At 38.9% G+C, this 24,830-nt stretch overlaps 1 protein-coding gene across 1 annotated transcript in view; it reads left to right on the top strand.

Annotated features, from left to right (window-relative positions):
• The window catches only part of ALDH1A2 (aldehyde dehydrogenase 1 family member A2), a 97,354-nt gene that overhangs the window by 43,073 nt on the left and 29,451 nt on the right, over positions 1-24,830 (top strand). The window contains exons 4-7 of the mRNA XM_037053982.1: positions 1,156-1,285; positions 13,242-13,303; positions 15,320-15,448; positions 15,575-15,688. Coding sequence (XP_036909877.1) covers positions 1,156-1,285; positions 13,242-13,303; positions 15,320-15,448; positions 15,575-15,688 — 435 coding nt within the window. The remainder of the gene's footprint in view (positions 1-1,155; positions 1,286-13,241; positions 13,304-15,319; positions 15,449-15,574; positions 15,689-24,830) is intronic.

Genomic DNA, 24,830 nt, shown 5'->3' with positions numbered 1-24,830 from the left:
ATGCTGGACATGGAGAATGTAATGCCTGTCTCATGAACATGTAAATGTTCTAAAAAGTGCTATACAGTGATGAATATTGTAGCATGGTATTTTACAGTGATAAATACAGTGTAGCATGGTATTTTACAGTGATATATACAGTGATAAATATTGTAGCATGGTATTTTACAGTGATATATACAGTGGTAAATATTGTAGCATGGTATTTTAGAATGAGTCTCATCTTGTACACATAGTAAGTGGATAAATTGTACTGTAAATTATAGTATTTTCATGTCATTGAATGGAGAATATTTTAACTTTAGTTTTGTGAGCACTGAGTTTTCCCACCATAATGTGTTCTAAAACATCCTTGTAGAGAAGGACATGAGATTGCAAACAGTTTTTATTTCATTAGTTCAGCTTGTAACACCTTTAATATTTCTCAAGTCAAAATACTCTTCTCATTTCACTGTGTTCATTTGCAATGCTTTTTTTGTTACCAATTTTACCACTTTAGAAAGGTGATTAAAATCACATGTATAATCTGAAACTGCTTAATGCCTCTATGTTTATTAAATGAACCAGACACTTCATTCTTAATAGATAATGGTTGTTAACATAAATATTTACCAAAAAACAATCCTCAAGTTGTTAAAATCTGAGCTTCCCTAGAGGAGATCTTGTTTATTTGGTGGCAATAAATAAACCACTGTGAACCATGGCTGTTCCATTTCTCAGCAGGGGTCTTGGCAGCTGTTGAAAACATTTTATATTCTCATCAGTTGCATAAAAGCCCATATCCCTGTTCTTCCTTATGGATTCAGATTCTGATGTAGACTCTGAAAAAGACCCCAGAAGCTCTGATCATTAATATAACCGAAGCTGGTTTGACAAAGAGTGTTTCTTCCTCATCAGTTGAAGAAATCTTGTGTTTATGTATTTGGTTAGTGACTGCTGGAAACACGGGCACAAGACCGTGCACACATGTATTCACGTGGTTTCCACTGGAAACTAAGCGAAGCTGGCAGCACGAAAATCTTTGTGTTTGAGAAATCAGAGTTGACCAAGTACACGAGTCACTGATCATATTCATCTCTATTCTCTTGCCTTTTTTTAATCTTCTGCTCCAGAAATTATTAAGCACTGAAAAGTTCTCTCTTTTTTCCCCTGCAGACCATGGAATCCCTCAATGGTGGCAAACCATTCCTGCAAGCTTTTTATGTGGATTTGCAGGGCGTCATCAAAACCCTTCGCTATTACGCAGGCTGGGCTGATAAAATTCATGGGATGACCATTCCTGTAGGTATGTAAAATCTGAATATGTTGAGAAAGAAACATGAGACTCCACCAGAAACATACTTTTACCACCAAGCACAAACAGCAGTCGCAGAGAACACAGATATGAGCATATTTAAGCTGTCTGAACCTGACAAAGAGCCAAACAATTTACATCACTAGGATGATGTCCCCGGTTTTTTATGTAGACAGTTCACATATCAGTGCAGGATCAGGCCACGTGTATTGGTGGATACGTCAGTCAGCCCAAGGGGTAGGTATGTGTTTGTCAGCTGCTGAGTGCTTAGCACTGTGCTAGGGGACGTTCTGCCAGGGTGGCGAGGCCTTGGGCCTGGGAAGTCAAGGGAAATTTTGAGAAGATTAAAATTTAGTTCTTTCCCTCCTGAAACGTAAGATCTACTTGTTTGGAGGGAAATATGTTAACAGTTGTTTTCTCTTGGGGGTGAAATTATGGATGATGTATTTCTTTTGAAAAAAGATTTTTCTATATTGACCACAAATTCCTTTTACAATCTATAAAAACAACCACCATCCTGACACATGTTTGTAAGTTGCATGGCTTAGCCTATCAGTGCTGTATTCCTTTAGAGAAGAGGGAAAACATCTAAACTAAGTTAGTTGGTGGAAAGTTCTTGATCTAAGTGTGAATATTAGGGATAGCTAATACCATGTTGAGTGCTTGCGTAGCACCCCAGAGGGAAGGCACTCCTGTAAATGCCCCCTCTGACAGGAGGCCTAGACGAGTTAGGTAGTCTTTCTAAATAACCCAGCAAATAAGTTGTAGAGCCAAAATTTTAACGTTAGAGCCTGGTGACCCTCTTCACTAGAAGGTCCATTTTACGTAATGGGAGGAAGAGATACCATGACAGGAAAGAGACGGACTAAACGAGCTCTGTGGATATTTGGAGTGGTGAGTAGATACAAGGAAAGAAAAAATGTTCACTGAGAGGCTCTTGGATGCTGCTGAGTGACATGCCAGGTACTCTACCTGGGTTCTCCAGAAAACAGCCTGCTTTCCCTGCACATACTAGGAAGAGTGAGAAGTAGTGCCGGCAACTTGAGAGAGACTGAAGGGGATTGCTGTAAAAAAGGGGACGGTTGGCTGATCGTTTTAGATGGCTGAGAGCAGTTCTCAACTTTATTATGTGTATGTACACCTGTAGTCTTCTTCAAGTGCAGTTTCTTTTTTTTCCAAATAATAATTTTATTTTTTAAATGATTTTACTGTTTAAGTATAGTTGTCTGCATTTACCCCCCACCACTCTCCTCCCACTCCAGCCATCTCCACCCCACCTCCACTTGGTTTTGATTGACTAGGCCTGGGGTAGGGCCCAAGATTCTGGTTTCCTAACCAGCTGCCAGGTGATGCCTAGGCTGCAGGTCTTCTCCCTGAGTAGCAGGGGGAGCGTCGAGAGCAGCACCAAGCAGGTGACTGCTGTGTCACCTGACTCAGGCATGGAGCAAGAAGAGAAGGTGTCACGGTAGGAGTAGAGAACAGAGACGAGACTTCAAAGAACTATTTTAAAATTGCGTCCATGAGTAATGGTGACGTGTGGCATGTTAGTCTTTAGAAAATGAGCTTTGAATTGCAGGCACTCTTCCCGCTATCTAGAGGTTTCACTTGTTCAGCAGACTAAGAAGGATGGAGAAGAATACCCTTAGGGAGGGTCAGAATCTTAGTTCAGTCCTGGCTCTAGGAATATTACAGAACCACTGTTCTCCAGCACCACCTGCAGGATTTGGGAAGGGTCTAGGTGAGGCAGAGTCACTGTGTGGCTTGCGCAAACCTGTTGGAGGACCTGGGATTTAAAACCTTTTCACAGACAGCATACCTGTCAGCCTTTCTGGGTTGGCCTCCCCACTTCAGTGCAGAAAGGTAAATTAACAAGATCAAAGGCCCCTTTTTGCTCTCACTCCAATTGCTGTTTCACTATTAGAACAGCAAATATGTGTTTCAATCATATAAATATCTACTGAAATGTTTTACAAATATCTTAGGACTAAGGTGGAACAGAAGGCTCTATGCATAAATCTCCAGTTGGCCTAACAATGCCTTGGTTTTCATTTGCGTCTTTAGGGGAGAAGACCCTGATTAAATAAAAGATTATTGAAGTCTCTGATAGTGGTCGATGCTTTACCGTAACTTTCTCTGGCAGTAGAAGTGGCTAGTCCATTGCTTCCCTGTTTTCCTCTGTTGCTCTTTGGAGATCCTGAGGATGTTGATCTTGGAGTTCGAAATACAGGACTTAGAAACAGCTTTTACAGTTGCCATTTCTAAACCACCCTGACTCAAAAACTGGTGTTCAGCCTGTGAAGGAAAAAAAGTGAGGAATTTTTTTAAATGCTAAGTAATTTTGCGTCACCCCAGTTTTTCTTAAAGTGCATTTAGAGGGATACCAGGAAGAGAATCTCTTTAGGGTCATATATGTACATAGGCTGAGCTCCTAGGAGTGTGGGGATTTGGGATGTGAGAGCTATCTCTGTGACCTCAAGCAAATGGAAGCAAATGTGAACCTGGCCGCTTTCCTCTTTGTTCCAGGTTTAAGTGTACTTGGGCTTGCCTGTGGTCTCCTCTGAATTCAGCCCCTGACCTCTCTGGCTAGGATAGAGCTTAGTGAATGTTGTTGGACTAAACCAGGGGGATTATAGGAGAAGATCAGGAAAAAGAGGGGTCATCATCATTCCGTTATTTATTCTTAATAATCCATTTGTGTTTGTCATTTTTAACTTTATAATTTAATATGAGCTTGGTTCTGTATCTGCATTCTTGCTTATTTTCCAATGAAACCTGGAATATAAGAAAGCTGTTAGCCTTTAACCATGAAGTCTTCATTGTGTTACATGCATTGTCCTGTGAAACACCTTAGTTTTTTGTTTGGAATTACAACACAAAGGAATAATGTACTTTATATTTGCATAACACTTCAGAGTATAAAATGTTCTTTCATATACAGGATCTTTGTGATTGTGTGTGTTTTCCTGTGAGATAGGTTGGGTTTTAAAAGATATTATACCCATTTTACAGGTAAGAAAGTGAGACAGCAAGGGTTTAGTGTCTTGTGCAAGGTCACATGGCTAGTCAGGCCTGACATTCAAACCCAGGCCTCTTCCCGCCTAGCCACTGTAGACCCTCTTCTTCTGGACACCATTTCAGCAGGGCAGGAAGGGGAAGGAGCCAGTCACCCTGGTGAAGTCTTTAACTCTCTGCAGATTGTTAGATTTATATACAGTTGATTCTTATTATTCATGGTAGTTCCATAAAGTTGGTGTAGACACAGAATTAGTGAATACTAAACCATTGTTCCTAGGGGAAATAGAGAGATGAAAAGCACAGTTCCATTTGGTCACTGATAAAAATAGAGCTGAAAGCTTCTTATAAATTTAAAATATAAGGCTGTTTTGTTACACTGAATCATACTCCATGGTTCATCCAGCTTAGCACCTCTGACACTGAAAGATAAGAACCAAAAAGAGTGGGAAGAATGATGCTGTTGTCTGTTTCACTCCTTCCCATTTAGAGAGGCAGGCAAACTACCATGGAGTGGGAAGAGTCTTCCTTCACCTTCTCTACCAGATGTCAGCTTCAGCCTCTAGTCTTTCACTTGTGTCGTTGAACATGTTAATCCATTCAACAGATTTTTTTGAGCACCTGCTATGTTTCAGGTCCTTTGTTAAGCATTGGGGCTAAAAGGTGAGGAAGTGAAATGCTTATAGATTAGTAAGGAAAGTCAATAGTAGGCAGGTAATTTCAATGTAGTATGGCTTATTCAGATATGGAAGCATGAAATTCAATGGAACTTCACAGAAGAGGCAATCACATCCAGTATTAAGCCTTCCTGGGGAAGGAGGTGAGATATACAAGATGATAACTGAAGGATAGGTAAGTGAAGAAGGAGATTGGGCAATCACAGGTAGTGACAGTACCTGTCTGTGCAGAGAATGGAGGGAGCAGAGTGGAGTGTGGTAGTGGGTCTAAAAGTACAGCCAGATATATGTAGAAGACAGCGGGGCTCTGGCGCTGGATAAACTATGCAACAAGTTTTATTCCACAGCAGTGGGGAGCCATGAATTATTTTAAATACCATAGATGAATGCCTTGATTGAAATTGCATTTTAGAAAGAGCACTTTGATTACATGATGGATAATCAATTGGAGAGAGCAAGTAACTGCTTTCCCCACCTCCCCCTGTATGGTAGCCTCCCTCTGGAATATTTGGGAAGAGGAGAAAAGGGTTATGGCATGACCCCTTTTGAGCCAACCGTTGGACAGCTGCTCCTTGTCCTGACTGGAGGGCTTTCCCCTTTCCTCTCCATCACACCCCCCTTCAGCCCCACAGTTGGATGTCATCACAGCATCGGGCAGTATCAGTCTGATTCACGAGGGCCTTGACGCTGTTCCCCTTACAGCACTGCCCATTATTTCCTGCCATGGTACTCACTGGAGCCCTTGTTTCTGACCATACGTCCTACGCTCTAACCCTTTTACTATGGCATCTCCTAATTATGATGATAAATAATAACCATAGCTGTGATTTATTGAACACTTTATTTGCACTCATTATATTATCTCTAAACTCATAGCAGCCCAGCAGGCAAAGTATTATTTTCCCCATTTTGATTATTTTCAGCCGATATCAAAGTTTTTAGCCCCTCTTTTATTCACAAACTCCTAATGATGGAGGAAGGATCAAAGCTTGTTTGCAATTAATGGAGGGAGAAATGGACGTTAATTGATTTACATATGCTTTTCCTCTGTAACTACTGTTAATTTGATTGATTTTGTGATATGTAAGCAGAGAAAAATACAGTTCGTGCTTTAAGCCGAATTCCAACATAAAAATGGCTTTATGATACACTAGCTTATACAAAAGGTAAAAAACTGCCTTGGTCATGTGTAATTATTTATCTGCTTCCATCCCTTTTCAGTTTTACCTGCTAAACTAAAAAATAGGTTAAAATGCTCAGACATTGACTCAGATCCTAAGGTTTCGCCTTCAACAACTAGATGTAGTTTAGTATTGTCAGCAAAGAATGCATGTGGTGAGATCTTATGTTCACTGAGAGTGAGGAGCTATTTGCTCTGCCCACCTAAGAAGAACCCAGCCTAGTTAGTGGGACCTGAATTGACAGGAAGTCAATGAAGTCTGTTTTGTACATAACCTTTTTGAGGGGTTTAAGGCTGAAAAAGACCTCAGGGATTCCTAAGGGCAGTGCCATCATTTTTCATGCAAAGAGACTGAAGTCCAGAAAAGTAGTGTAGGAGGGGTGACCTTCCCGAAAACAGAATTATCTTCTAGAGGGCAGGCCCCTGGTAGTACAGGCTTCCCCTGCTAGGTGAGTGTTCTAGGAATACATGTGTATCAGTGTCCTGGCAGAGAGAGGCTGTGTTGTTGTGTGGGTTTTTTTTAAGACTCTCTTAATGCATTTGCCCATTTCACGATGGGTGATTTACAAGTGTACCTGTCCACACCGCGCTGAGTGTTCAGCAGTTTTGACCAAAAACAGCATGACCCCTGTGCTCCACCCTCCCTATTTCCCGGTCTCACCCGGAGCTACTTTTTTATTTGTTTCCCTGGATGAAAGAAGTTTTCAAAGGGAAACATTTTGCCAATGTGAAAGAAGTGAAACAAAAAGCAGCAGAAACTCTAAAAGGCATCAAAATCGACAAGTTCAAAAACTGTTTTAAGCAGTGGGAAAAACGTCTCCATAGGTGTATTGCATCAAATGCAGAGTACTTTGAAGGTGACTGAAGTTTAAACATGTGAAAATAAATACACAGTTTTTTTATAAATAAGTTCCATTTTTTGCCACTCCCCTGTAATGTAAAGTTTGTGTTTGTGGAGGTGTTTATAGTTTATCATTATAACTGTATAATGTTCAACAAGGCCTGTTTCAGGGTCACAATATGTAGGAATCTGTAAGGGGGAGCATAATGGAAAGTTGGGTGTAGCTGGTGTAATTGTTTAATCCTGGAGTAATCAGAAGGGTCTCTATCTCCCCAAGAGGTAATTCTCTGTACAGATTAGAGATCGGAAGAGGGCCTTCCATTCACTGAATTGTGTTACAGATTTTCATGCTATCAAATAAACTCATTTTTAGTGTGCCTAGGTATATAAAATAAGCTGCAGTTCTGGAAATACTCTTAATATTGTAATTGAGAGCTAGTCCTTCAGGTCCATTTCGGATAAATTTCTCCTCAGTTTCTGGCACATTTGAGATTTTTCTGATTTCACTGATTGTGCATATTACCCAATTATACTCGGTCTAGTTTTTTTATAGAATGTGCCAGTGTTAGCTATTGTGAGAACAAAAATTCTGTCAAAAATCTTTTTTAAACAACTATAAAATCTGCTCTAAAAAGTAATGCTTACCTTTAATGAATAATCTAAATAATTAAATTATTCTAGTTGACTAAATACTTTCTGTCTCTTCTGTGTAATTTGACAACCTCCCCATCAAAGAACATAGCACAGCAGCTCAACCGTATTTCACAAAAAGAGCAGAAGCTCATTCTATTCTAGGGAAAAAGAGTTTTCTTAATATAATTCTAGACATGGCTCAGTCTACGAATATTCAGTAAAATTTGATCCATAACTCAACCAAATTCATGGTATGAAAAAGTATTTAGTTGTAAGAAATTTATATTCCTCATGAGGTGTAGACACTGGGGTATAAAAACACATCAGAGAGTGTTTCCGGGTGTGTCTTAAACTCCTGTAACAGCAGTAGCTGTTACTCTGTGATTTTTCACTTTCTTGAGTGAAATGAGTAAGAGGTAGAGAGATAGAAAGTCCTACACATATGATTTCATATTTCTCTTTTGGTATCTCATTTTTCTTTACCTTTCTCCATCATAGTTATTTATGTTCTAACGTGTTGGCTCAGACTATGGTATTGAGAACATTTTTTTTGACATCCTCCTCGAATGCAGTCCTTTCACACTGAGTCTGAGCTCTCTCTGCTTCGTATTTGGTAAGAAGACCTAAGACCATCATAGCTCCAGGTGGAATGCCTGTGTTTGGGTACAGGTTTCTTTTTCTACATCAGGTTGATGGGCTTAATAGCACAAAGCTCAAGAAATGAAGGGAACAACTTTTGAAGTCTTCTTGCCGTATTTGGAGAGCATTGCTAACATAAAAGTTGGGAAAATGGGTTGTAATTTTTCTTCTGGCCAAAAAGAGTACTCATTATATATCATCTTAAGTATAGAAGGGAGAGAGAGAAAGTAACACTGTTGCCTCTTTGAGTCAACTCTGCCGAGATGAAGAGGGGAGAGAGGCTGTCTCGTGTTCCCCAACTTGAAGAAAGGGGGTGTTGCTCTACAGTGTTCCCTTTATAACTTAACATACTGGAGTTTATGTGAGTTCTCTGTGTCCACATGTCAGATCGTTAAAGAGTCCTCTTCACCTTTCACAAAAGAGCTGTCATTTACCCCATTTGCACTCCTCATTGATCTAATAGTGATTCTGTAACTTATGATATCCACCTAAATCCAGCACCTTACTCAAAAAAGAGTCTTTAATATGTTTCTAAGGGTAATGAACCTGAAGTCTGGTGACCCAGATTCAAGTCCGAGAGTCACAACTTAACTGGTTACATGACTCTGAACTTAACGTATCTGTGCCATATTTTCTCTATTTATAAAATGTGATAACAGTCACTCTTATTTTTTCTCAAAGAATTCTTTTGAGCATTAACTATTAAGAATGGTAAAATATTTTGTAAGGTTCTATAGAAATATATATATAGTTTTTATTTTTTAATTTAATTTTAAATTTTTATTGTATTATTTCTGTTACCATTTAGCCCCCTTATGCCCTCCTCCCCCCACAATTATCACACTGTTGTCTGTGTTCATGAGTCCTGTTTCCTTTAGCTTGATCCTTCCATCCTCTAACCTCCCCACATGCATAGTTGTCATTCCTGCTCTCTATGAGTCTGTCTCTATTTTGCTTGTTAGTTCATTAGATTCCACATAGGAGTGAAATCATATGATATTTGTCTTTTTCTGACTGGCTTGTTTTTTTGACTTGCATAATGTTCTCCATTTGGCTTTTTCTGACTTGCATAATGTTCTCCAGCTCTATCCATGTTGTCACAGAGGGCGAATTTTTTTCTTTTTTACAGTTGAGTGGTATTCCATTGTGTGGATGTCCCATAGTTGTTTTATCCACTCATCTACTGCTGGACACTTAGGCTGCTTCCATCTCTTGGTGATTGTAAATAATGCTGCCGTGAGCATAGGGGCGCTTATGTTCTTTCCAATTAGTGTTTTAAGTTTCTTCGGATATACAAGGTCTGTCCAGAAAAAGTCCAGCCATTATTAACATAATGAGAATAGTTTGTGTGACATTGAGGTAACCTGGCAGCCAAGAAGAGTGGGCTGGAGTGCACATGTATGAACAATGACCACTTCACTGTACTAGTCAGTGGGGGTGGTAGATGCTGGTGCATGAGCATGTGTACTGTGTGGCCATGGCATTCAAAATGACTGAGTAGAGCAACGAATCTACATCACATTTTGTGTTAACCTTGAACATTCCTCTGTGGAAACTGTTCAGATGATTCAGAAGGCCACAGCTATGGACAATGGGTGATTGGCAGTTTCATGACGACAGTGGGCCCATGTTTATGTATTGATACATAATACAAACTCATCACGCCTCATGCGGAGGTTTTTGGTGAAACATTATATCACCCAGGTGACTCAGCCCCCTTACAGCCTAGATTTGGTGCCCTATGACTTCTGGCTTTTCCCCAAACTAAATCACCTCTGAAAGGGGAGAGATTTCAGACAGTAGATGAGATTCAGGAAAATGCAGTGGGGCAGCTGATGGCGACTGGGAGAACTGTGTGAGGCCCCAAACTGTCCTTTGAAGGACACCGAGGTGTCATAGTCCTATGTACAAGGTTTCTTGTATCTTGCATCTTCCTCAATGAATGTCTCTGTTTTTCATATTACATGGCTGGGTACCTACTGGACAGACCTTTATTCCCTGAAGTGGGTTCGCTGCATCAAAGAGCAGATTCATTTTGAATTTTTTGAGGTATCTCCTTACTGCTCTCCACAGTGGCTGCCCCAGTCTGCATTCCCACCAACAGCGTACAAGGGTTCCCCTTTCTCCACATCTACACCAGCGCTTGTTGATTTATTGATGGTAGCCATTCTGATAGGTGTGAGGTGATATATCAGTGTGGCTTTAGTTTACATTTCCCTGATGATTAGTGATGTTGAGCATCTTTTCATATGTCTGTTGGCCATCTGTATGTGGTTTCTGGATAAGTGTCTGTCTATTAAGGTCCCTTGCCCATTGGATTTAAAAAATCCAATACCAATTGGATTTTTTGGGTATTAAGTTTTGTAAGTTCTTTATAAATTTTGGATATTTTAAAAGTATTAAAAACATTAATCAGATTCTCCTCCACTTCAAACTCCTTTCAGGCAAATTGGTAGAGTTAGCACAGAGGCAAAAAATAAATGGAAATGAAGTCAGTTACTGTAAAGTGACTATAGGTCATTGCGATACCTATGGACTCCCCTTTAGCCTCTTGGTTCCTTTGAACCTCACCACACAGAGTGTGATCTGTGGATTGGAAGCGCCAGCATCACCTGGAGCTTGTAAGAATGGGAAGTGTCGGGTCCCACCCCAGACTTACTGATTTGGACTCTGCATTGTAACAAGACTACCAGGTACTCTGTATACACATTGAAATTTGAGAAGCACAATGTAGCGTTCCATGTGGTGCTGGTAGCATGCAAGATGACTGTATATAATAAACTTGTGAACATTTATTATTTTAATCACAGGTTTGAAGAAATTAGAATAAAATATTGCTAACTCATGAAATCAGTAGTTTCATAGATTTTCTTTATGGTGAGGCTAACATATAGCCATTTACAATTTTTAAAGGATGAACTGATTTAAAAATTATTAAGTAAGTAATAGAGTAAGTTATACTTGGATATAGCAGAAATTATAAAGATGGCCCTTAAGCAATCTGTCTACAGGTAACTTTAGTCTAGAAGCATGGTGGGATTTGGAGTGGGGTCATAGTAGCTGTGAAGGACCTCTGAGGGGCCTTTAGCCCTGGACAAGGGTGCGTGCAGAAGACACAGTTCCTTTGTTTGCCAGGCACCCAAGATCAGACTGTGGTGTCCAGAATCTTCTTGTACTGACCAGATGAGAAAGATCCAGTTCAAGATCTAGGCCGTTTCTTTATCTCTTCCACTCAATGCTCTGTCAGAAGGAGTTCAAGCAGCACAATACCCTGCACTTCTTTATTAACTACTTAGAGGAACTGCAGGGACAGTAGATTTTTCAGTTCCTTTCTCAGTGAACAGTTTACTCAGGAAAATTTTCATTCCCCATAACTCATTTTCTTTTGGGACACAGTTATGGAGTTGAGTTCAGTTCCTCATGAAAACAGTTTTTTGAGATTTTGCCTTCACTTTTTTCTTTAATTAATATAAAAAATACAACCTTTATGGAGATTTATAAATTGAAGAAGGGCAATAATTGACGTTGTTGTAAAGAATGACATGTATGAAAATTCTGACAACTATGAAAAAAAGTCTGCACACAGAAAGATGTATAATATGATAGTGTTTACAGCATTATGTATAATGGTCTAAACTGAAAGCATTTTCTGTGTCCTTCAGGTTATTTTATAAGAAGGACCATTATTGACCCAGTGGAATAACATTCAGCAGTTAAATATGTTAGATTTACATGAAAAAAGTGGGGAAAAAACAAAATATGGAAGACTGTGAACAATATGATGTCATTTGTATTAAAAAGGGCAGGGGAAGAATGCTACATATACTTGTATATGAAAAAAAAGTTTTTTTGAAAAGATGCACCAGTAAGGTAGCTATTAATTCTGGGAAGAGGTTCAGGAGAAAGAGAGAAACCTTTATTTTAAAGTGTTTAATTTTGAATTTAAAACAATTTTGTTTGATAAATATTAGTGATACAGGTGTGCTGAGAGGCAATCATTTCCCTTCCTTCAACCCGCATACTTTGCCCCCACCTGCAGCCTTACCTGTCCCTAGAAGTAATGCTCTTCATGAGCATTAGCTCAGCATCTTCGCTTTCCCAGGGGGAAGGCTTTTAAGAGAGACAGCAAATATCAGTGGTGGGGCCAAAGGTTGGCAATTGGGAAAAAACAAAGACTTTGCCCAGGACCAGAAATGAAAGGCTCTGTGATAAAAATGAGCCATTCTTTCTTTGGTTATTTCAACCAGGCACTGAAAATAATTTGGATAAATACAATGACATTTTCCTAAAGAATAATTTGGTTTGGTTTTCCTGGATAATTATTCCAATTGCCTTTTGTTTCTATAAGGACAACAAAATTATTAAATCATCCTCATTTCCATGGCTCATTTGAGGGTGGAGGTGTTGGGTTATTGTTGGAATGTGCTTTGAAGTGGACTTTTGCCTTCTCGAAATTGGCCAACATGTGCCTGCTTCCTCCAGGAAATGTATTCGACACCTAGACTGAGCTATGAATAGATCCTACTTCTACTCCTCACCTTTTCCAGTTGCATAGAATTTTAACTTTACTCACTAGTATTTTACTTAATTTATTAATACTTCAGAAAGTTATTTAAATTTTTGAGGTACATCAGTTTTTAAATCAAATAACTGTTCTACATGCAACTATCATAACATTTAGTAATGAGTTATTTTCCAGTTTCCAGCTCCCTCCCCAGGACAGCTTCTAGTGTCCTCAACCTGTCCTTTATTTTTCCTGAAGAGGTCAATACTCTGGGTGTCTGGGAACCGTATCTGGAGATACTTTATGCCAAGTAATAGCTCTTCTACCAGCTTTTGTGCATGGTTGAGTAGGATGTGTTTTCAACTTCATTTCTGTTTTTTTTTGCTGCCACCCAAGTTCTGTCTTTGCATTTTTTCTTCTAATCTGAATTCTCTGGTAGTGACCCTGCTTATTTCTTTCAGATGGAGACTATTTTACCTTTACAAGACATGAACCCATTGGAGTGTGTGGACAGATCATCCCAGTGAGTGTATCTCCTTGGGTCTCATATTTATTTTCATTTGAGCCAGTTCTCTTAAAGATACATAAAACATGGATCTCAGCGATGTGTGTTTTCCATTACTGGGGGAAAAAACTGAGCTCGTGTTGTTGACACATCTTTAACAGCCTCCCTGCAAATGCTTATTTGAACAGGTTAATAGGGTTTCAGCTCTGTTACCAGGAGTTGAGTTCTCAAGTCATGGAATTCTCATGATTAAAATAAGCAAAGCCAAGCCCAATGTATTAATAACCTGCCCTTGGTTATGGATGTCCATTTGGCTTATGGAAAATTAATGCTTTGTTATATTTGCTTGTTTATTTTTTAAAACTGTGACTCACCATCTTTCCAGGCATATTGTTTTATATAGCCTTTTAATCTCATTCTTTCCCACTGTTTCTTTTCACAAGAATCTAGATAGAAGACTCTACAGAAGACACAGCAGTACCATTAACGTCACGGTCATAATTGAAACCATGCCGGGCTGTTGTGTGTCTTGTAAAGGGAAATAGATGTAGTGCTTAGTGTTTGGATTGGAACATTAAACATTGTCTTCTCTCCCCCCCACCCCCCATACACGGCCTTGGCACTGTACAAAACATCATCACATCTTCCGAGAGCACTAGCTAGTCGTTCTGGCACGGATTTCAGGGGAGGCTCAAACTAAATTCTTATGCTGTAGACAAGAAGCTTTCTTTTTTTCAAAATATAGGAGAATGAGTTAAGATAATCTTTGGTTTTGGGGGGGGGCAAAGATTTTTGGGAGGTATTGATGTTCTTTCCATGATCTACAGACTCTGGGTTACTGTGAAATTTATTAGAGAGTGAAAATGGAAAATGACTGGTTTGGTTTAAGTTCTTCAGCTCCCACACCATCCAGAGAAACCCGACTTGGATCAGAGGAGGGGTGAGGTCTGTCACCTTAATTGCAGGAACTGAAACCTGCTCTTCTTGCCCTTCCCAGACTCGGGGAGCTGCAGCCTTCACTGACAGGATGAGAGCTGCTTGTCAACCAGCTCCAGCTCAATTACCGCACTCCAAGATTTATATACTGTAGATGGAATTAAAACATCACTGTGGACTCCCAAGTTTATAAACAACTAAGGGGAAAAGAAATTGGGTGTTTGGTGAAGGCAAGACACTTGTATATTTTTGCAAGCTTGCCAGGGCCAGTGAGAATCTTTCAAGGATGGCAGCTGAGATGCTTCAGGCAGAAACACATTGTGGTCAGGGGCTGAAGCCAGGGGACCAGGATTTCTGTTTTCTTTCTTAATGAAATTATCAACGACACCTGATAGTCCTGAGGCTCATGCCTGTGCGTATGACAATACCAGCTTAATACCCTTTAAAAAATTAGTTTAAACCGTTTTTGGCCCCAAATTCAGATACTCACATGTATTTTTTAGTGTCCATTAGCTTATTTTTGTAGTAAGAAGGAAGCAAACTAAAATTTCTGCATGCTCAAAAAATAAGAATACACTTTATTTTATAATCATGTTTTTGTGATAATACATGTAGGTAAAGAAAAGTGATTACCACGACAAATTATGTGCATTAACAAATATAATTCACGATTGGAATTTTCTCTTCTAGTTCTTTCACACTGAAGAGCTTTCATATCAGTCTGAAATTCCTGGTGTAAAAATCACCAAGGCAAGAAAAAGTTTTCAAACACAAGAACTTACTGGAACCAAAGTCTAGTTTTAAAAAACATATAAAATAACAGCAATGAAAAACCAAAAACAAAACAAAGAAAAAACAAAGGCTCCCTTTTCATCGTGTGATTTCTTTTGCTTGGTAGTTGGAATATAGTAATTTGGATTTTCAAGGTCAGTCCTATTTTATTCTTAATGAAGTAATTTAAAAATCCAAACATCTACACTTTGTGGTGGGACAAGATTTATGTTGCAGACTAGTCTGAGAAATCTGAGAAGTCACAGCTTGAAAACAAAGTAGTGGAGGATATTTTTCCATCTATCAACCTTGAGTTTTTCCTTTCAGTGGAACTTCCCCCTGCTGATGTTTGCCTGGAAAATTGCTCCAGCTCTGTGCTGTGGCAATACAGTAGTTATTAAACCAGCAGAGCAAACACCACTCAGCGCACTCTACATGGGAGCCCTCATCAAGGAGGTAAGAGAAACCGCCTTCAGGAGTGACCCCCACTCCCCGTGCAATTGGGGCCCACTGGAGCAGATCTGATTTAATGTGCTTCTTCACCTCTCACAAGCCACGTTTCCTCCAATTCTGTTTTGTTAGGCTGGCTTTCCACCAGGAGTCATCAATATTTTGCCAGGATATGGGCCAACAGCTGGGGCAGCAATAGCTTCTCACATTGGCATAGACAAGATTGCGTTCACAGGGTCTACTGAGGTAGGTACCTGGGAAACTGTGGGTTGAGGAGCAGTTCGGCAGATGGGTAGAGGGTTTAAAGGAAAACCGAAGATGTTACTCAGAGGTTGGACACTGAAAGAGCCGTGAGCACTCAAGCCCTCAAAGGGCAGCATTGGTATCATAGCCAGAACACTGGCGAATCTCAAAGTCAAGGCCCACATTGACCACTGCTGCCACAGGTCTCCAATCTCTCTTATGATTCCATCTGTGTAAAACCTGTCCCAGAAAAATAAACAAAACCCTACTATCTTTTGAATAAAAGGAACACAGAGGTAAAAACAAATTTAAAAAACTATTCCAAGTCATGAAATCCAAAGACCTACAGCCAAGATTGCTTTATCCAGCAAAGTTTTCATTTAGAATGGAAGGACAGATAAAGTGCTTCTTAGATAAGGTCAAGTTCAAGGAGTTCATCATCACCAAGCCCTTATTATATGAAATGCTAAAGGGACTTATATAAGAAAAAGAAGATAAAACTATGAACAGTGAAAGGACAGCAAACTCACAGTTATTAACAACCACACCTGAAACAAAAGCAAACCAAGAGGACAGCTAGATCAGGAGTGGAACCATAGAAATGAAGAACACATGGAAGGTTAGCAACAGGGGAGTGGGAGGAGGAGAAGGGGGGAGAAGGTACAGAAAATAGCACAGAGGGTAGGTAGAAAATAGATAGGGGGAGGGCAAGAATAGTAGGGGAAATACAGAATCTAAAGAACTTGAGACGTGGTTATAAACTAAGGGGGGAGAATGGTGGGGGAGGGGGTGTGCAGGGTGGAGAGGAATGAAGGGGGGAATAGAACAACTGTAATGGTATAATCAATAAAATATATATATTTTTAAAAAACACACAAAAAAAACTATTTCAGAAGAGAATTTCCAATGACCGGGCCTCTGAACACTTTCTTGACTCACAAACAGTATGGCAGAAGCAAATTAAAGAGCTGGGAATTAAACTAATCTCTGGTAGGGGTGAAAATGGGAAGCGTTCTTCCTATTTGGTGGAAACCAGATCCTGCAGAAGCAATCGGCAGCTAACTATGCAGATGGGTCATAAGGGATGATATAAAGGCATGGTCAGCAAGCTTTTCTCTGTAAGGTCAGGTAATTAAATAGTGTAGACTTTGCAGGCAACATGGTCTCTGATGCAGCTATTTACCTACGCCCCTGTGACACTGAGTAGCCGTAAGTATTGCATGAACTGAGCATGGCCACAGGCTCAGAAAGCATTTTTGGAAAGACACTGAAATTTGAATTTCATATATTTTTTATGCCTCACAAAAATAATAATCTTCTTTTGTTTTCCCCCAACCATTTAAAAACACAAAAACTATTGTTAGCTTGTAGGCTATACTAAATAGGCAGCAGGCCAAAGTTAGCCCCTGAGCTGTAGTTTACTGATCCCTGATACGGAGTCACAAGTCCGCTTAGAGAGGGTTCTCACAAAATGTTATCCAGCATGTCTTGGGTTGAAGAAACACAGGTGATAAAAAAAGAGAATCTAAACCACTTTGTCAAGTGGAACTTCACAGACGCCATCGTCATGGACAAAGGCTGTCCGCAGGTTTAGAACAGTGCTACCTAATAGAAATAGAATAAATTACAACATTTGTAATTTAAAGTTGGCTATTAGCCACATTAAAAAATTTGAGTGAATTAATTTTAGTAATACATTTTATTTAATTTGGCATTTCCATATTATCATTTCAAATTATGATCGATATAAAATTCATTTCAAATATCATTTCAAATTATGATCAGTATTCTTTTTTCAATATGAAGTTCCCAAAACTGGTACATATTTTACATTTACAGCACATCTCAATTCACATTTCACCTTTTCAAGTGTTCTATGTTGGACAGCACAGGTCTCTGGACTTGATTATATACGGTTAATAATACTTAGTTAAAATGACTTATGTTAAGATATTTCATAAGAGATTAATAAGCCCGAGTGTTAATTTATAGTTACAGATTATTATGCTTTATGTTTGTTAAGAGTTAACTTGCTTGTTTCCAAATCTTTTATTTTAGTAGTACTGCTTTGGAAATTCCAGTGAAACATGTAAACCAAAATGTGAGCATAAAAGAGAATTATTGTTCCTATTTAAATTAAATCTAATGCTTTGAAAGGATTTGCTAAGGGCTAGATGCCAACAAAAACTACAATCAATATAGAGTGAGCAAGGCAATTGTGAAAGGTTGGATAAAAAATATAAATCTAGTTAGAGCATGCACCTGGATCGCTTTGCAAATGTTTTTAAGTCCTCACTCCATTCTAAAGAAACTGAAACTAGAAATTGTAAACACTATTCTAAGGGTATGGTTTAATCAGAGAGGACAGGGTGGACCCATAATTAAAGAAAAGTCCTTGGTCCTGTATCCAAAGACTGGAGAATGAATGTACATATTTTTAAAACTAGAATGAAGTTCTTAAAGTATCTTCCCATACTTCAGCCTTTTTTCCGTTAACCAACTAGTGGTCCTGCTTCAATCGGTTGAGAGGCTTGGACTGTATAATATTCTCTAATAAAAATGGGATCATAATATATAAATTGAGATACCAAACTTTGTAAGTCAGTCTCTGTAGATCACCTTCTCTCTTTTTGATAGCTGAATGGAATATTCTTGCATCAGTGTGTCATAGTTCAATCCTCATTCATGTACACTTCATATTTTTTTCATCATTTCCCCTATAACACAGACTATTGAAATAAAAATTCTTGGAGATCCAAATATGTACATGCAAGCATGCACACACACATATGTTATTCCGTTGGCTATGGATTAGAAGTGGATTTGCAAAACAAATAATTATATATTAACTTGCTTATCACCAAGAATGCATCAGAGTGATGGTTTTGTTTTTACACTCTCTTTATGTATTAAGTATATCAGTCTTCTTTTTGTTTTGGAATTTGCAAATATTCCCAGTTTGTTCTTTGCTTTCTGATTTTTGTAAAAAATGGGCTTGTCATGCACAAGTCTTTCTCTTAATGGCTTCTGGGTTTTCTATCATCTTTAAAGCAATCTCTTCAAGATTATACAAATGGTCCTTAACATTTTCTTTCAGTACCTTTATAGTTTTGTTTTTGTTTAAGTCTTTAATCTGGTTGGAATTTGTTTTAATGAAAATGAAAGATGAGGCCTACGTTTATTTCTTCTAAATGAGTGTTCAGTTATTTCCACATCATATATTAAATGATGTCCCCCTTTGCAGCTCATTTGAATAAAACATTAACCTTATATGATAAGTTTCTATAAGCACACATTTCTGCTTTGAGACTCAAAATTTTATCTGTCTGTTCTTTCACTAGTGCCAGATTGCTTTAATTACTAGTTTTTAAAAGATGTGTTGCAATGTGGTAGGCAAGATACCTTGCTATTTGGTTTTTCAGAAACTTTTGGCTCTTCATGCCCATTCTTTCGGATAAAATTTCAAATCCATTTTCTAATCACCTTTTCTTCCCAAAACATCTGCATTGGCATTTGGATTGGTGTTGCATTACCTGTCTGTACTGAGCTGAGGGTAAGTGCTTTCTCTACAAGATCGGCTCCTCACTTAAGAACATGGTGTAACTCTAGTTTGTCTTGTCACCTTCATCACTTCCTGGCCTTGCACAAATCTGGGTAAATTAAATTCTAGGCATTTAACTTCTTTGTCCAAGGATATTTCAGTCTAAAAACTGAGTGCCTTTTTTTAAAAGTCACAATATCGTGTATTGGAAACTTAATTGAATGGGTGATCTGGTTTTTCAGGGCAGACCAGACACAGCAGGCATAGTGTTTCCAGGCTGCTTGGATTCAAAACTCTGTTTTGACATTTAACGTATATTTTTAACTTTTAAAAAGACTTTTTTGAAGTTTGATTTACATACAACAAAATGCACACATTTAAGTACCATATGTATACACTAATGTAACCATCATCCAGATTAAGATACAGAATTTTTCCATAACTTAAAAAGACTTCTCATGTCTGTTTGTGGCTGACACCCTTGGTCCCAGGCAGCTAGCACTTCTTTGTATTAATTTTGTCCATTCTAAAATTTCATACAAGTGGAATCATACAATATGACTCTTCTGTGTCCATTTTTGGTTGTCTAATATTTAATGAATTATTGACATGGTTTCATTTAAATATCCTATTGATTGATTTTTTTCTACTTGTCATTCTGGGTTTTTTTTTACTTACACTATTTTTAATGAAAAGTTAGCATTCTCATTTTTGTTTTACAGTACATAAAGTTTGTTCTCTGGTTGCTTTTAAGATATTCTATTTTACTGGTTTTCAACAATTTTATTACAACATGGTTCTGTGAAATTTAGTTTTTCATTTTTTACTAATTGAGATTCATTGAAAATTCTTGAGGCTGTGAGTTTATAGGCGGATATACGAGTTTATAGTTTTCACCAAATTTGGAAAACTTTGGCCATTATTTCCTGCATATCTATATTCTTTTTTCATGTACATTGTGACAGTTACATTATTGAACATGTGATTTTGTTCTTTTTTAAAAATATATTTTATTGATTATGCTGTTACAGTTGTCCCAATTTTTCCCCCTTGGCCCTTTTCCTCCTGGTACCTCCTTTCCTCCAGTAATCCCCTCACTTAGTTCATGTCCATGGGCCATACGTATAAGTTCTTTGGTTTCTCCATTTTCTATACTATTCTTAACATCCTCCTGTCTATTTTGTACCTACCCAGTTATGCTTTTTAATCTCCCCACCTTTTCCCCCACCCTCTCCTATCCCCCTCCCTGCTGATAACCCTCCAGATGATCTCTATATCCACGATTCTGTTCCTGTTCTGGTTGTTTTGCTTAGTTTGTTTTTTTATATTCAGTTGTTGATAGGTGTGAATTTGTTGCCATTTTAATGTTCATAAGTTTCATCTTCTTTTTCTATAATATATCCTTGCACATTTCATATAATAAATACTTGATGATGATGAACTCCTTTAGCTTACCCTTGTCTGGGTAGCACTTTATCTGCCCTCCCATTCTAAATGATAGCTTTGCTGGCTAGAGTAATCTACATCGTAGGTCCCTGCTTTTCATCCAAGTATTCACTTGAATACTTCCTGCCAGTACTTTTTGCCTGCAAATTTTCTTTTGAGAAATTAGCTGGTAGTCTTGTGGGAACCTGTTTGTAGGTAACTCTCTGCTTTTCTCTTGCTGCTTTTAAGATTTTCTCTTTATCGTTAACTTTTAGCATTTTAATTATGATGTGTTCAGGTGTGGTCCTGTTTGGGTCCAACTAGTTTGGGACTCTGTGCTTCCTGGACTTGTATGCCCATTCCCTTTGTCAAATTAGGCAGGTTTTCTTTCATTATTTTTTCAAATAGCTTTTCAGTTTCTCACTCTTCCTCTTCTCCTTCTGGCATTCCTGTTATTTGGATATTGGTACTATACTTGTTTTTTTTTTTAAATTTTTTTCTTCTTGCTGTTCTGGTTGAATGCTTATTTCTTCCTTGTGTTCCAAATTGTTGATTTGAATTCTGGCTTCATCCTCTCCATTGATGGTTCTCTGTAGATTTTTCTTTATTTCATTTTGTGTAACCTTCCCTTCTTCCCTTATGTTGTTGTTGTACTCAATGAATTCTTTGAGCTTCCTGATCACCAGTGTTTTGAACTCTGCATCTGATGGGTTGGCTATCTCCATTTCATGTAGCCATTTTTATGGGGTTTTGTTCTGTTCTTTCATTTAAGTTGTATTTCTTTGTCTCCTCAATTTGGCAGCCTCCCTGTGTCTGTTTCTGTGTGTTAGGTAGAGCTGCTTTGACTCCAGGTCTTAGTAGCATGGCCTATGGTAGAAGAGGCACCTGCAGATTGTGTGGGGCAGAGGATTAGGGAATCACCAAGGTGGGGCAACGCTTCACTGCTTTGTGGCTCTGTGTGTAGGAAGGACTCAGAGAGGGGACAGTGCTGCTGCCTCGCTTCTGGAAGTTTGCCTGCACTTACTCCATTTCTAGTCACTTCACCCACTCCTTGTATGCAGCTGGTACTCTTCCAGCTGTTGTCTTAGTGGTCAGTCCCAGAGTAGATGAATTCGAGTATGTTCTGAGTCTGTGCTGGCCCCTTTAAGCTAAGTGTCCTGAAAATATAGCAGTTTCTGCCCCTGCCCCACCCCCACTGGTTTTTATAGCCAGAAGTTATGGGGATTTATCTCCCCAGCACTGGGACCCTAGGCTATGCAGTCTGGCCTGGAGCGGGACTCACTTGTTCACAAGGCATCCCTCCCAATTTTTATTCACCACACATGAATGTGTGATCATCTGTTCTGCTACCACAACCATGTCTCCACCCGTCTCTGCCCATCTCCATTACTCCACCCCTCCTACCCATTTGGATGAATGTGACTTCTTTAAATCCTTGGTTTATGGACTTCCATATAGCTCCATTTTCTGATGGTTCTTGGTGTTATTTGTTTTGAAGTCTATTTGTAATTCTTTCTATGGTTGTGCAAGGAGGCAAAGTATATCTACCTATACCTCCATTTTGACCAGAAATCAGTTTTGTTGTTATTCTTTAAAGGGTGCTAGGGTTTTTCTCCCCTAACAAGTGATTAAGTACAACTTGACTTTTATGACACCTAATTTTAAACTTTGTTAGGACTAGTTTATCTTTTACTAACACAAAAATTTACTAAGATTACTAAGTTGAGATCCTTCCAGTGTTTCTGCTGAATGCTCCCAGTGTTCAACAAGGTGTTTTCCATTCCTGCTGGTCAGAACTCAAATGTCTCCCAGCTCCGCGTGAGCTCTGGGAATTATTCAGCATACAGACTCCCTGGTTTTTGTTTTTGTTTTTTTTAAATATATTTTATTGATTATCCTATTACAGTTTTTCCATTCCCCCCACCCCCGTATTTCAGTCTGTCCTGCACACACCCTCCCACCTACATTCCCTACCTTTGGTTCATGTTCGTGGGTTGTACATATAAGTTCTTTGCTTTCTACATTTCCTATACTATTCTTAACTTCCCCCTGTCTATTTTTTAGCTACCATTTCTGCTACTTATTCTCTATACCTTTCCCCCCTCTATCCCCTCCCTTGCGGATAACTCTACATGTGGTCTCCATTTCTGTGATTCTGTTCCTGTTCTAGTTATTTGCTTAGTGTTTTTTTTTAGGTTTGTTTGGTAATAGCTGTGAGCTTGTTATCATTTTACTCTTCATATTTTTACCTTCTCTTTCTTAGACAAATCCCTTAGAGTTCCTGGAAGTCTATTTCCTTTGCCAGATTGGGAAAGTTTTCCTTCACTATTTTTTCAAATAAGTTTTCAATTTCTTGCTTTTCCTCCAGCATCTGTTACTAGTAAGGGGCAGAGCCTTAGGTGTTCACTAGGGCGGGGCAGCCCATATCACTGAGTTGTGGCTCTGTATGTGGGGGAGGGGTTTGAGAGGGAACAGTGCTGCTTGCACAGCTCTCTGCTGGCTTTCAGTCACTTCCCCTGCTACCCACAATCAACTTGGGTGCTGATTCTCAGTGGGTTCTAGGACCCTGTGGGTCTCTCCAACGAACTCTCCTGTGAGGCTGAGAGTTTCTCCTGCTGCTGCCTCAACCCCCACAGGTGTTTTTAGTCAGAAGTTTGAGACTTTATTTCCTCATGCTGGAATCCTGGGTTGCGCCATCTGTCTTGTTCCTCAGTTGTTTCTTCCAGTTTATCTGCACGCAAATTTGGGACTGTCCAGTCTGCAATCTGCCACCTTGCTGGGTCTGCCAGCCTTGCCTTGCATCCTCTCTACCTGGCTGCCCATCTCCACCCCCCTACCAGTCTGGATGGATGTTTCTTCTTTAACTCCTTGGTTGTCAGACTTCCATACAGTTCGATTTTCTGTCAGTCTGGTTGGTTTTTGTTTTTAAATTTGTTGTTGTCCTTCTTTTGGTTGTGTGAGGAGACCCAGTGAGTCTACCTGTGCCTCCATCTTGGCTGGAAGTCCTGGTCTTTGTTTTTTATCTAGTCTCATAGAGCCTCACCCTATGTATTCCCTGCTTAGCTTTTAGCTAGAGACTCAAGGGGACTCCGACACAGATTTCTGGACCTCATTCCTGCTGGTACTAAGCTCTTTACATTTTATCCACCTCAGCTACCTCATGGTGCAATCTAGGAAGTCTTTTGGCAGAACTGTCTTTCTTTATTTGTTTCTCTTATCTTTGGAATTACAGTCCCATATTGCTTGATGTCCCGTTTGAAGAAAGAAATTCATCTACTTTTCCAGTTGTTCACAGTGAAAGAGCAAGCCCATTGCCATTTACTCCACAATGACCAGAAGCAGAAGACCTATTGCATTGTTTTATTACTTTTGATATTATTCTTTGATTTCTTTCTCTAGGTTTCAGGTAATTACTTACCCTCATGGTTTATTATTGACTCATACTGGATGAGATTTACTCATATAGTCAATGAGGTTACAAATTTATTTACTTCAGTTTATGTAATTAAAGTCTTAAGAATACAACTCTAAAGACATTTAGATTCAGCAAAGTCTTTGATTGGTTTGGTATAGAGTACTTTAAAATACCGTAGTATTATAAGGTACTAAATACCTACAATACCTTAGGAAGGGGGATGGGTAGAGGTGGAAGAAGGTATAGAGAAGGTAAATAGTAGTGGAAAATATACAATAAAGATAATATAACAATAAAATAAAACACCTTGTCCAATAAGTAACCTATTTTTAATCTCTTTGGGTGAGCTAGTTTGCTTATCAGTTTAGTATTGATTTTTTTAGCTTTAGTTTCAGCAGTTTTGGGTCATGTAGGGGAATTGGGGGCAGAGTAGTCATCTCTCCAGAGTCTGCTCTGCAGGCGTTCTTCTCACTAGCTCAAGTAGTGCAGGCTGTGTAGTCAACATGCTTTATAGATATGCGTTAGCTGCATGGAGGAAAGACTGAATCTGAGAAATAGATGCTTAGTCCAGAGCTGGAAGGCGATACATCAAATAGAGCACTTTTCTTTTCTTTCTTCCTACCGCCAAAAGCTTAAGGTTTAATCTCTTTCACTTTGTAGCTACACAATTACGGACCAGTCACCTGATTCTGTACAAAATTGGCTTATAGAAAGTACATAAATTTCTCAGGGTTATGAAAACTAAATGAAATATGAGTTTTGTA

This window comes from Sturnira hondurensis, unplaced genomic scaffold (genome assembly GCF_014824575.4).
Source record: "Sturnira hondurensis isolate 20B ecotype Veracruz unplaced genomic scaffold, ASM1482457v3 Scaffold0008196, whole genome shotgun sequence".
Taxonomy (NCBI): Eukaryota; Metazoa; Chordata; class Mammalia; order Chiroptera; family Phyllostomidae; genus Sturnira; species Sturnira hondurensis.
The sequence above is the reverse complement of the archived record's forward strand: the minus strand, read 5'-3'. Positions and strand labels throughout refer to the sequence as shown.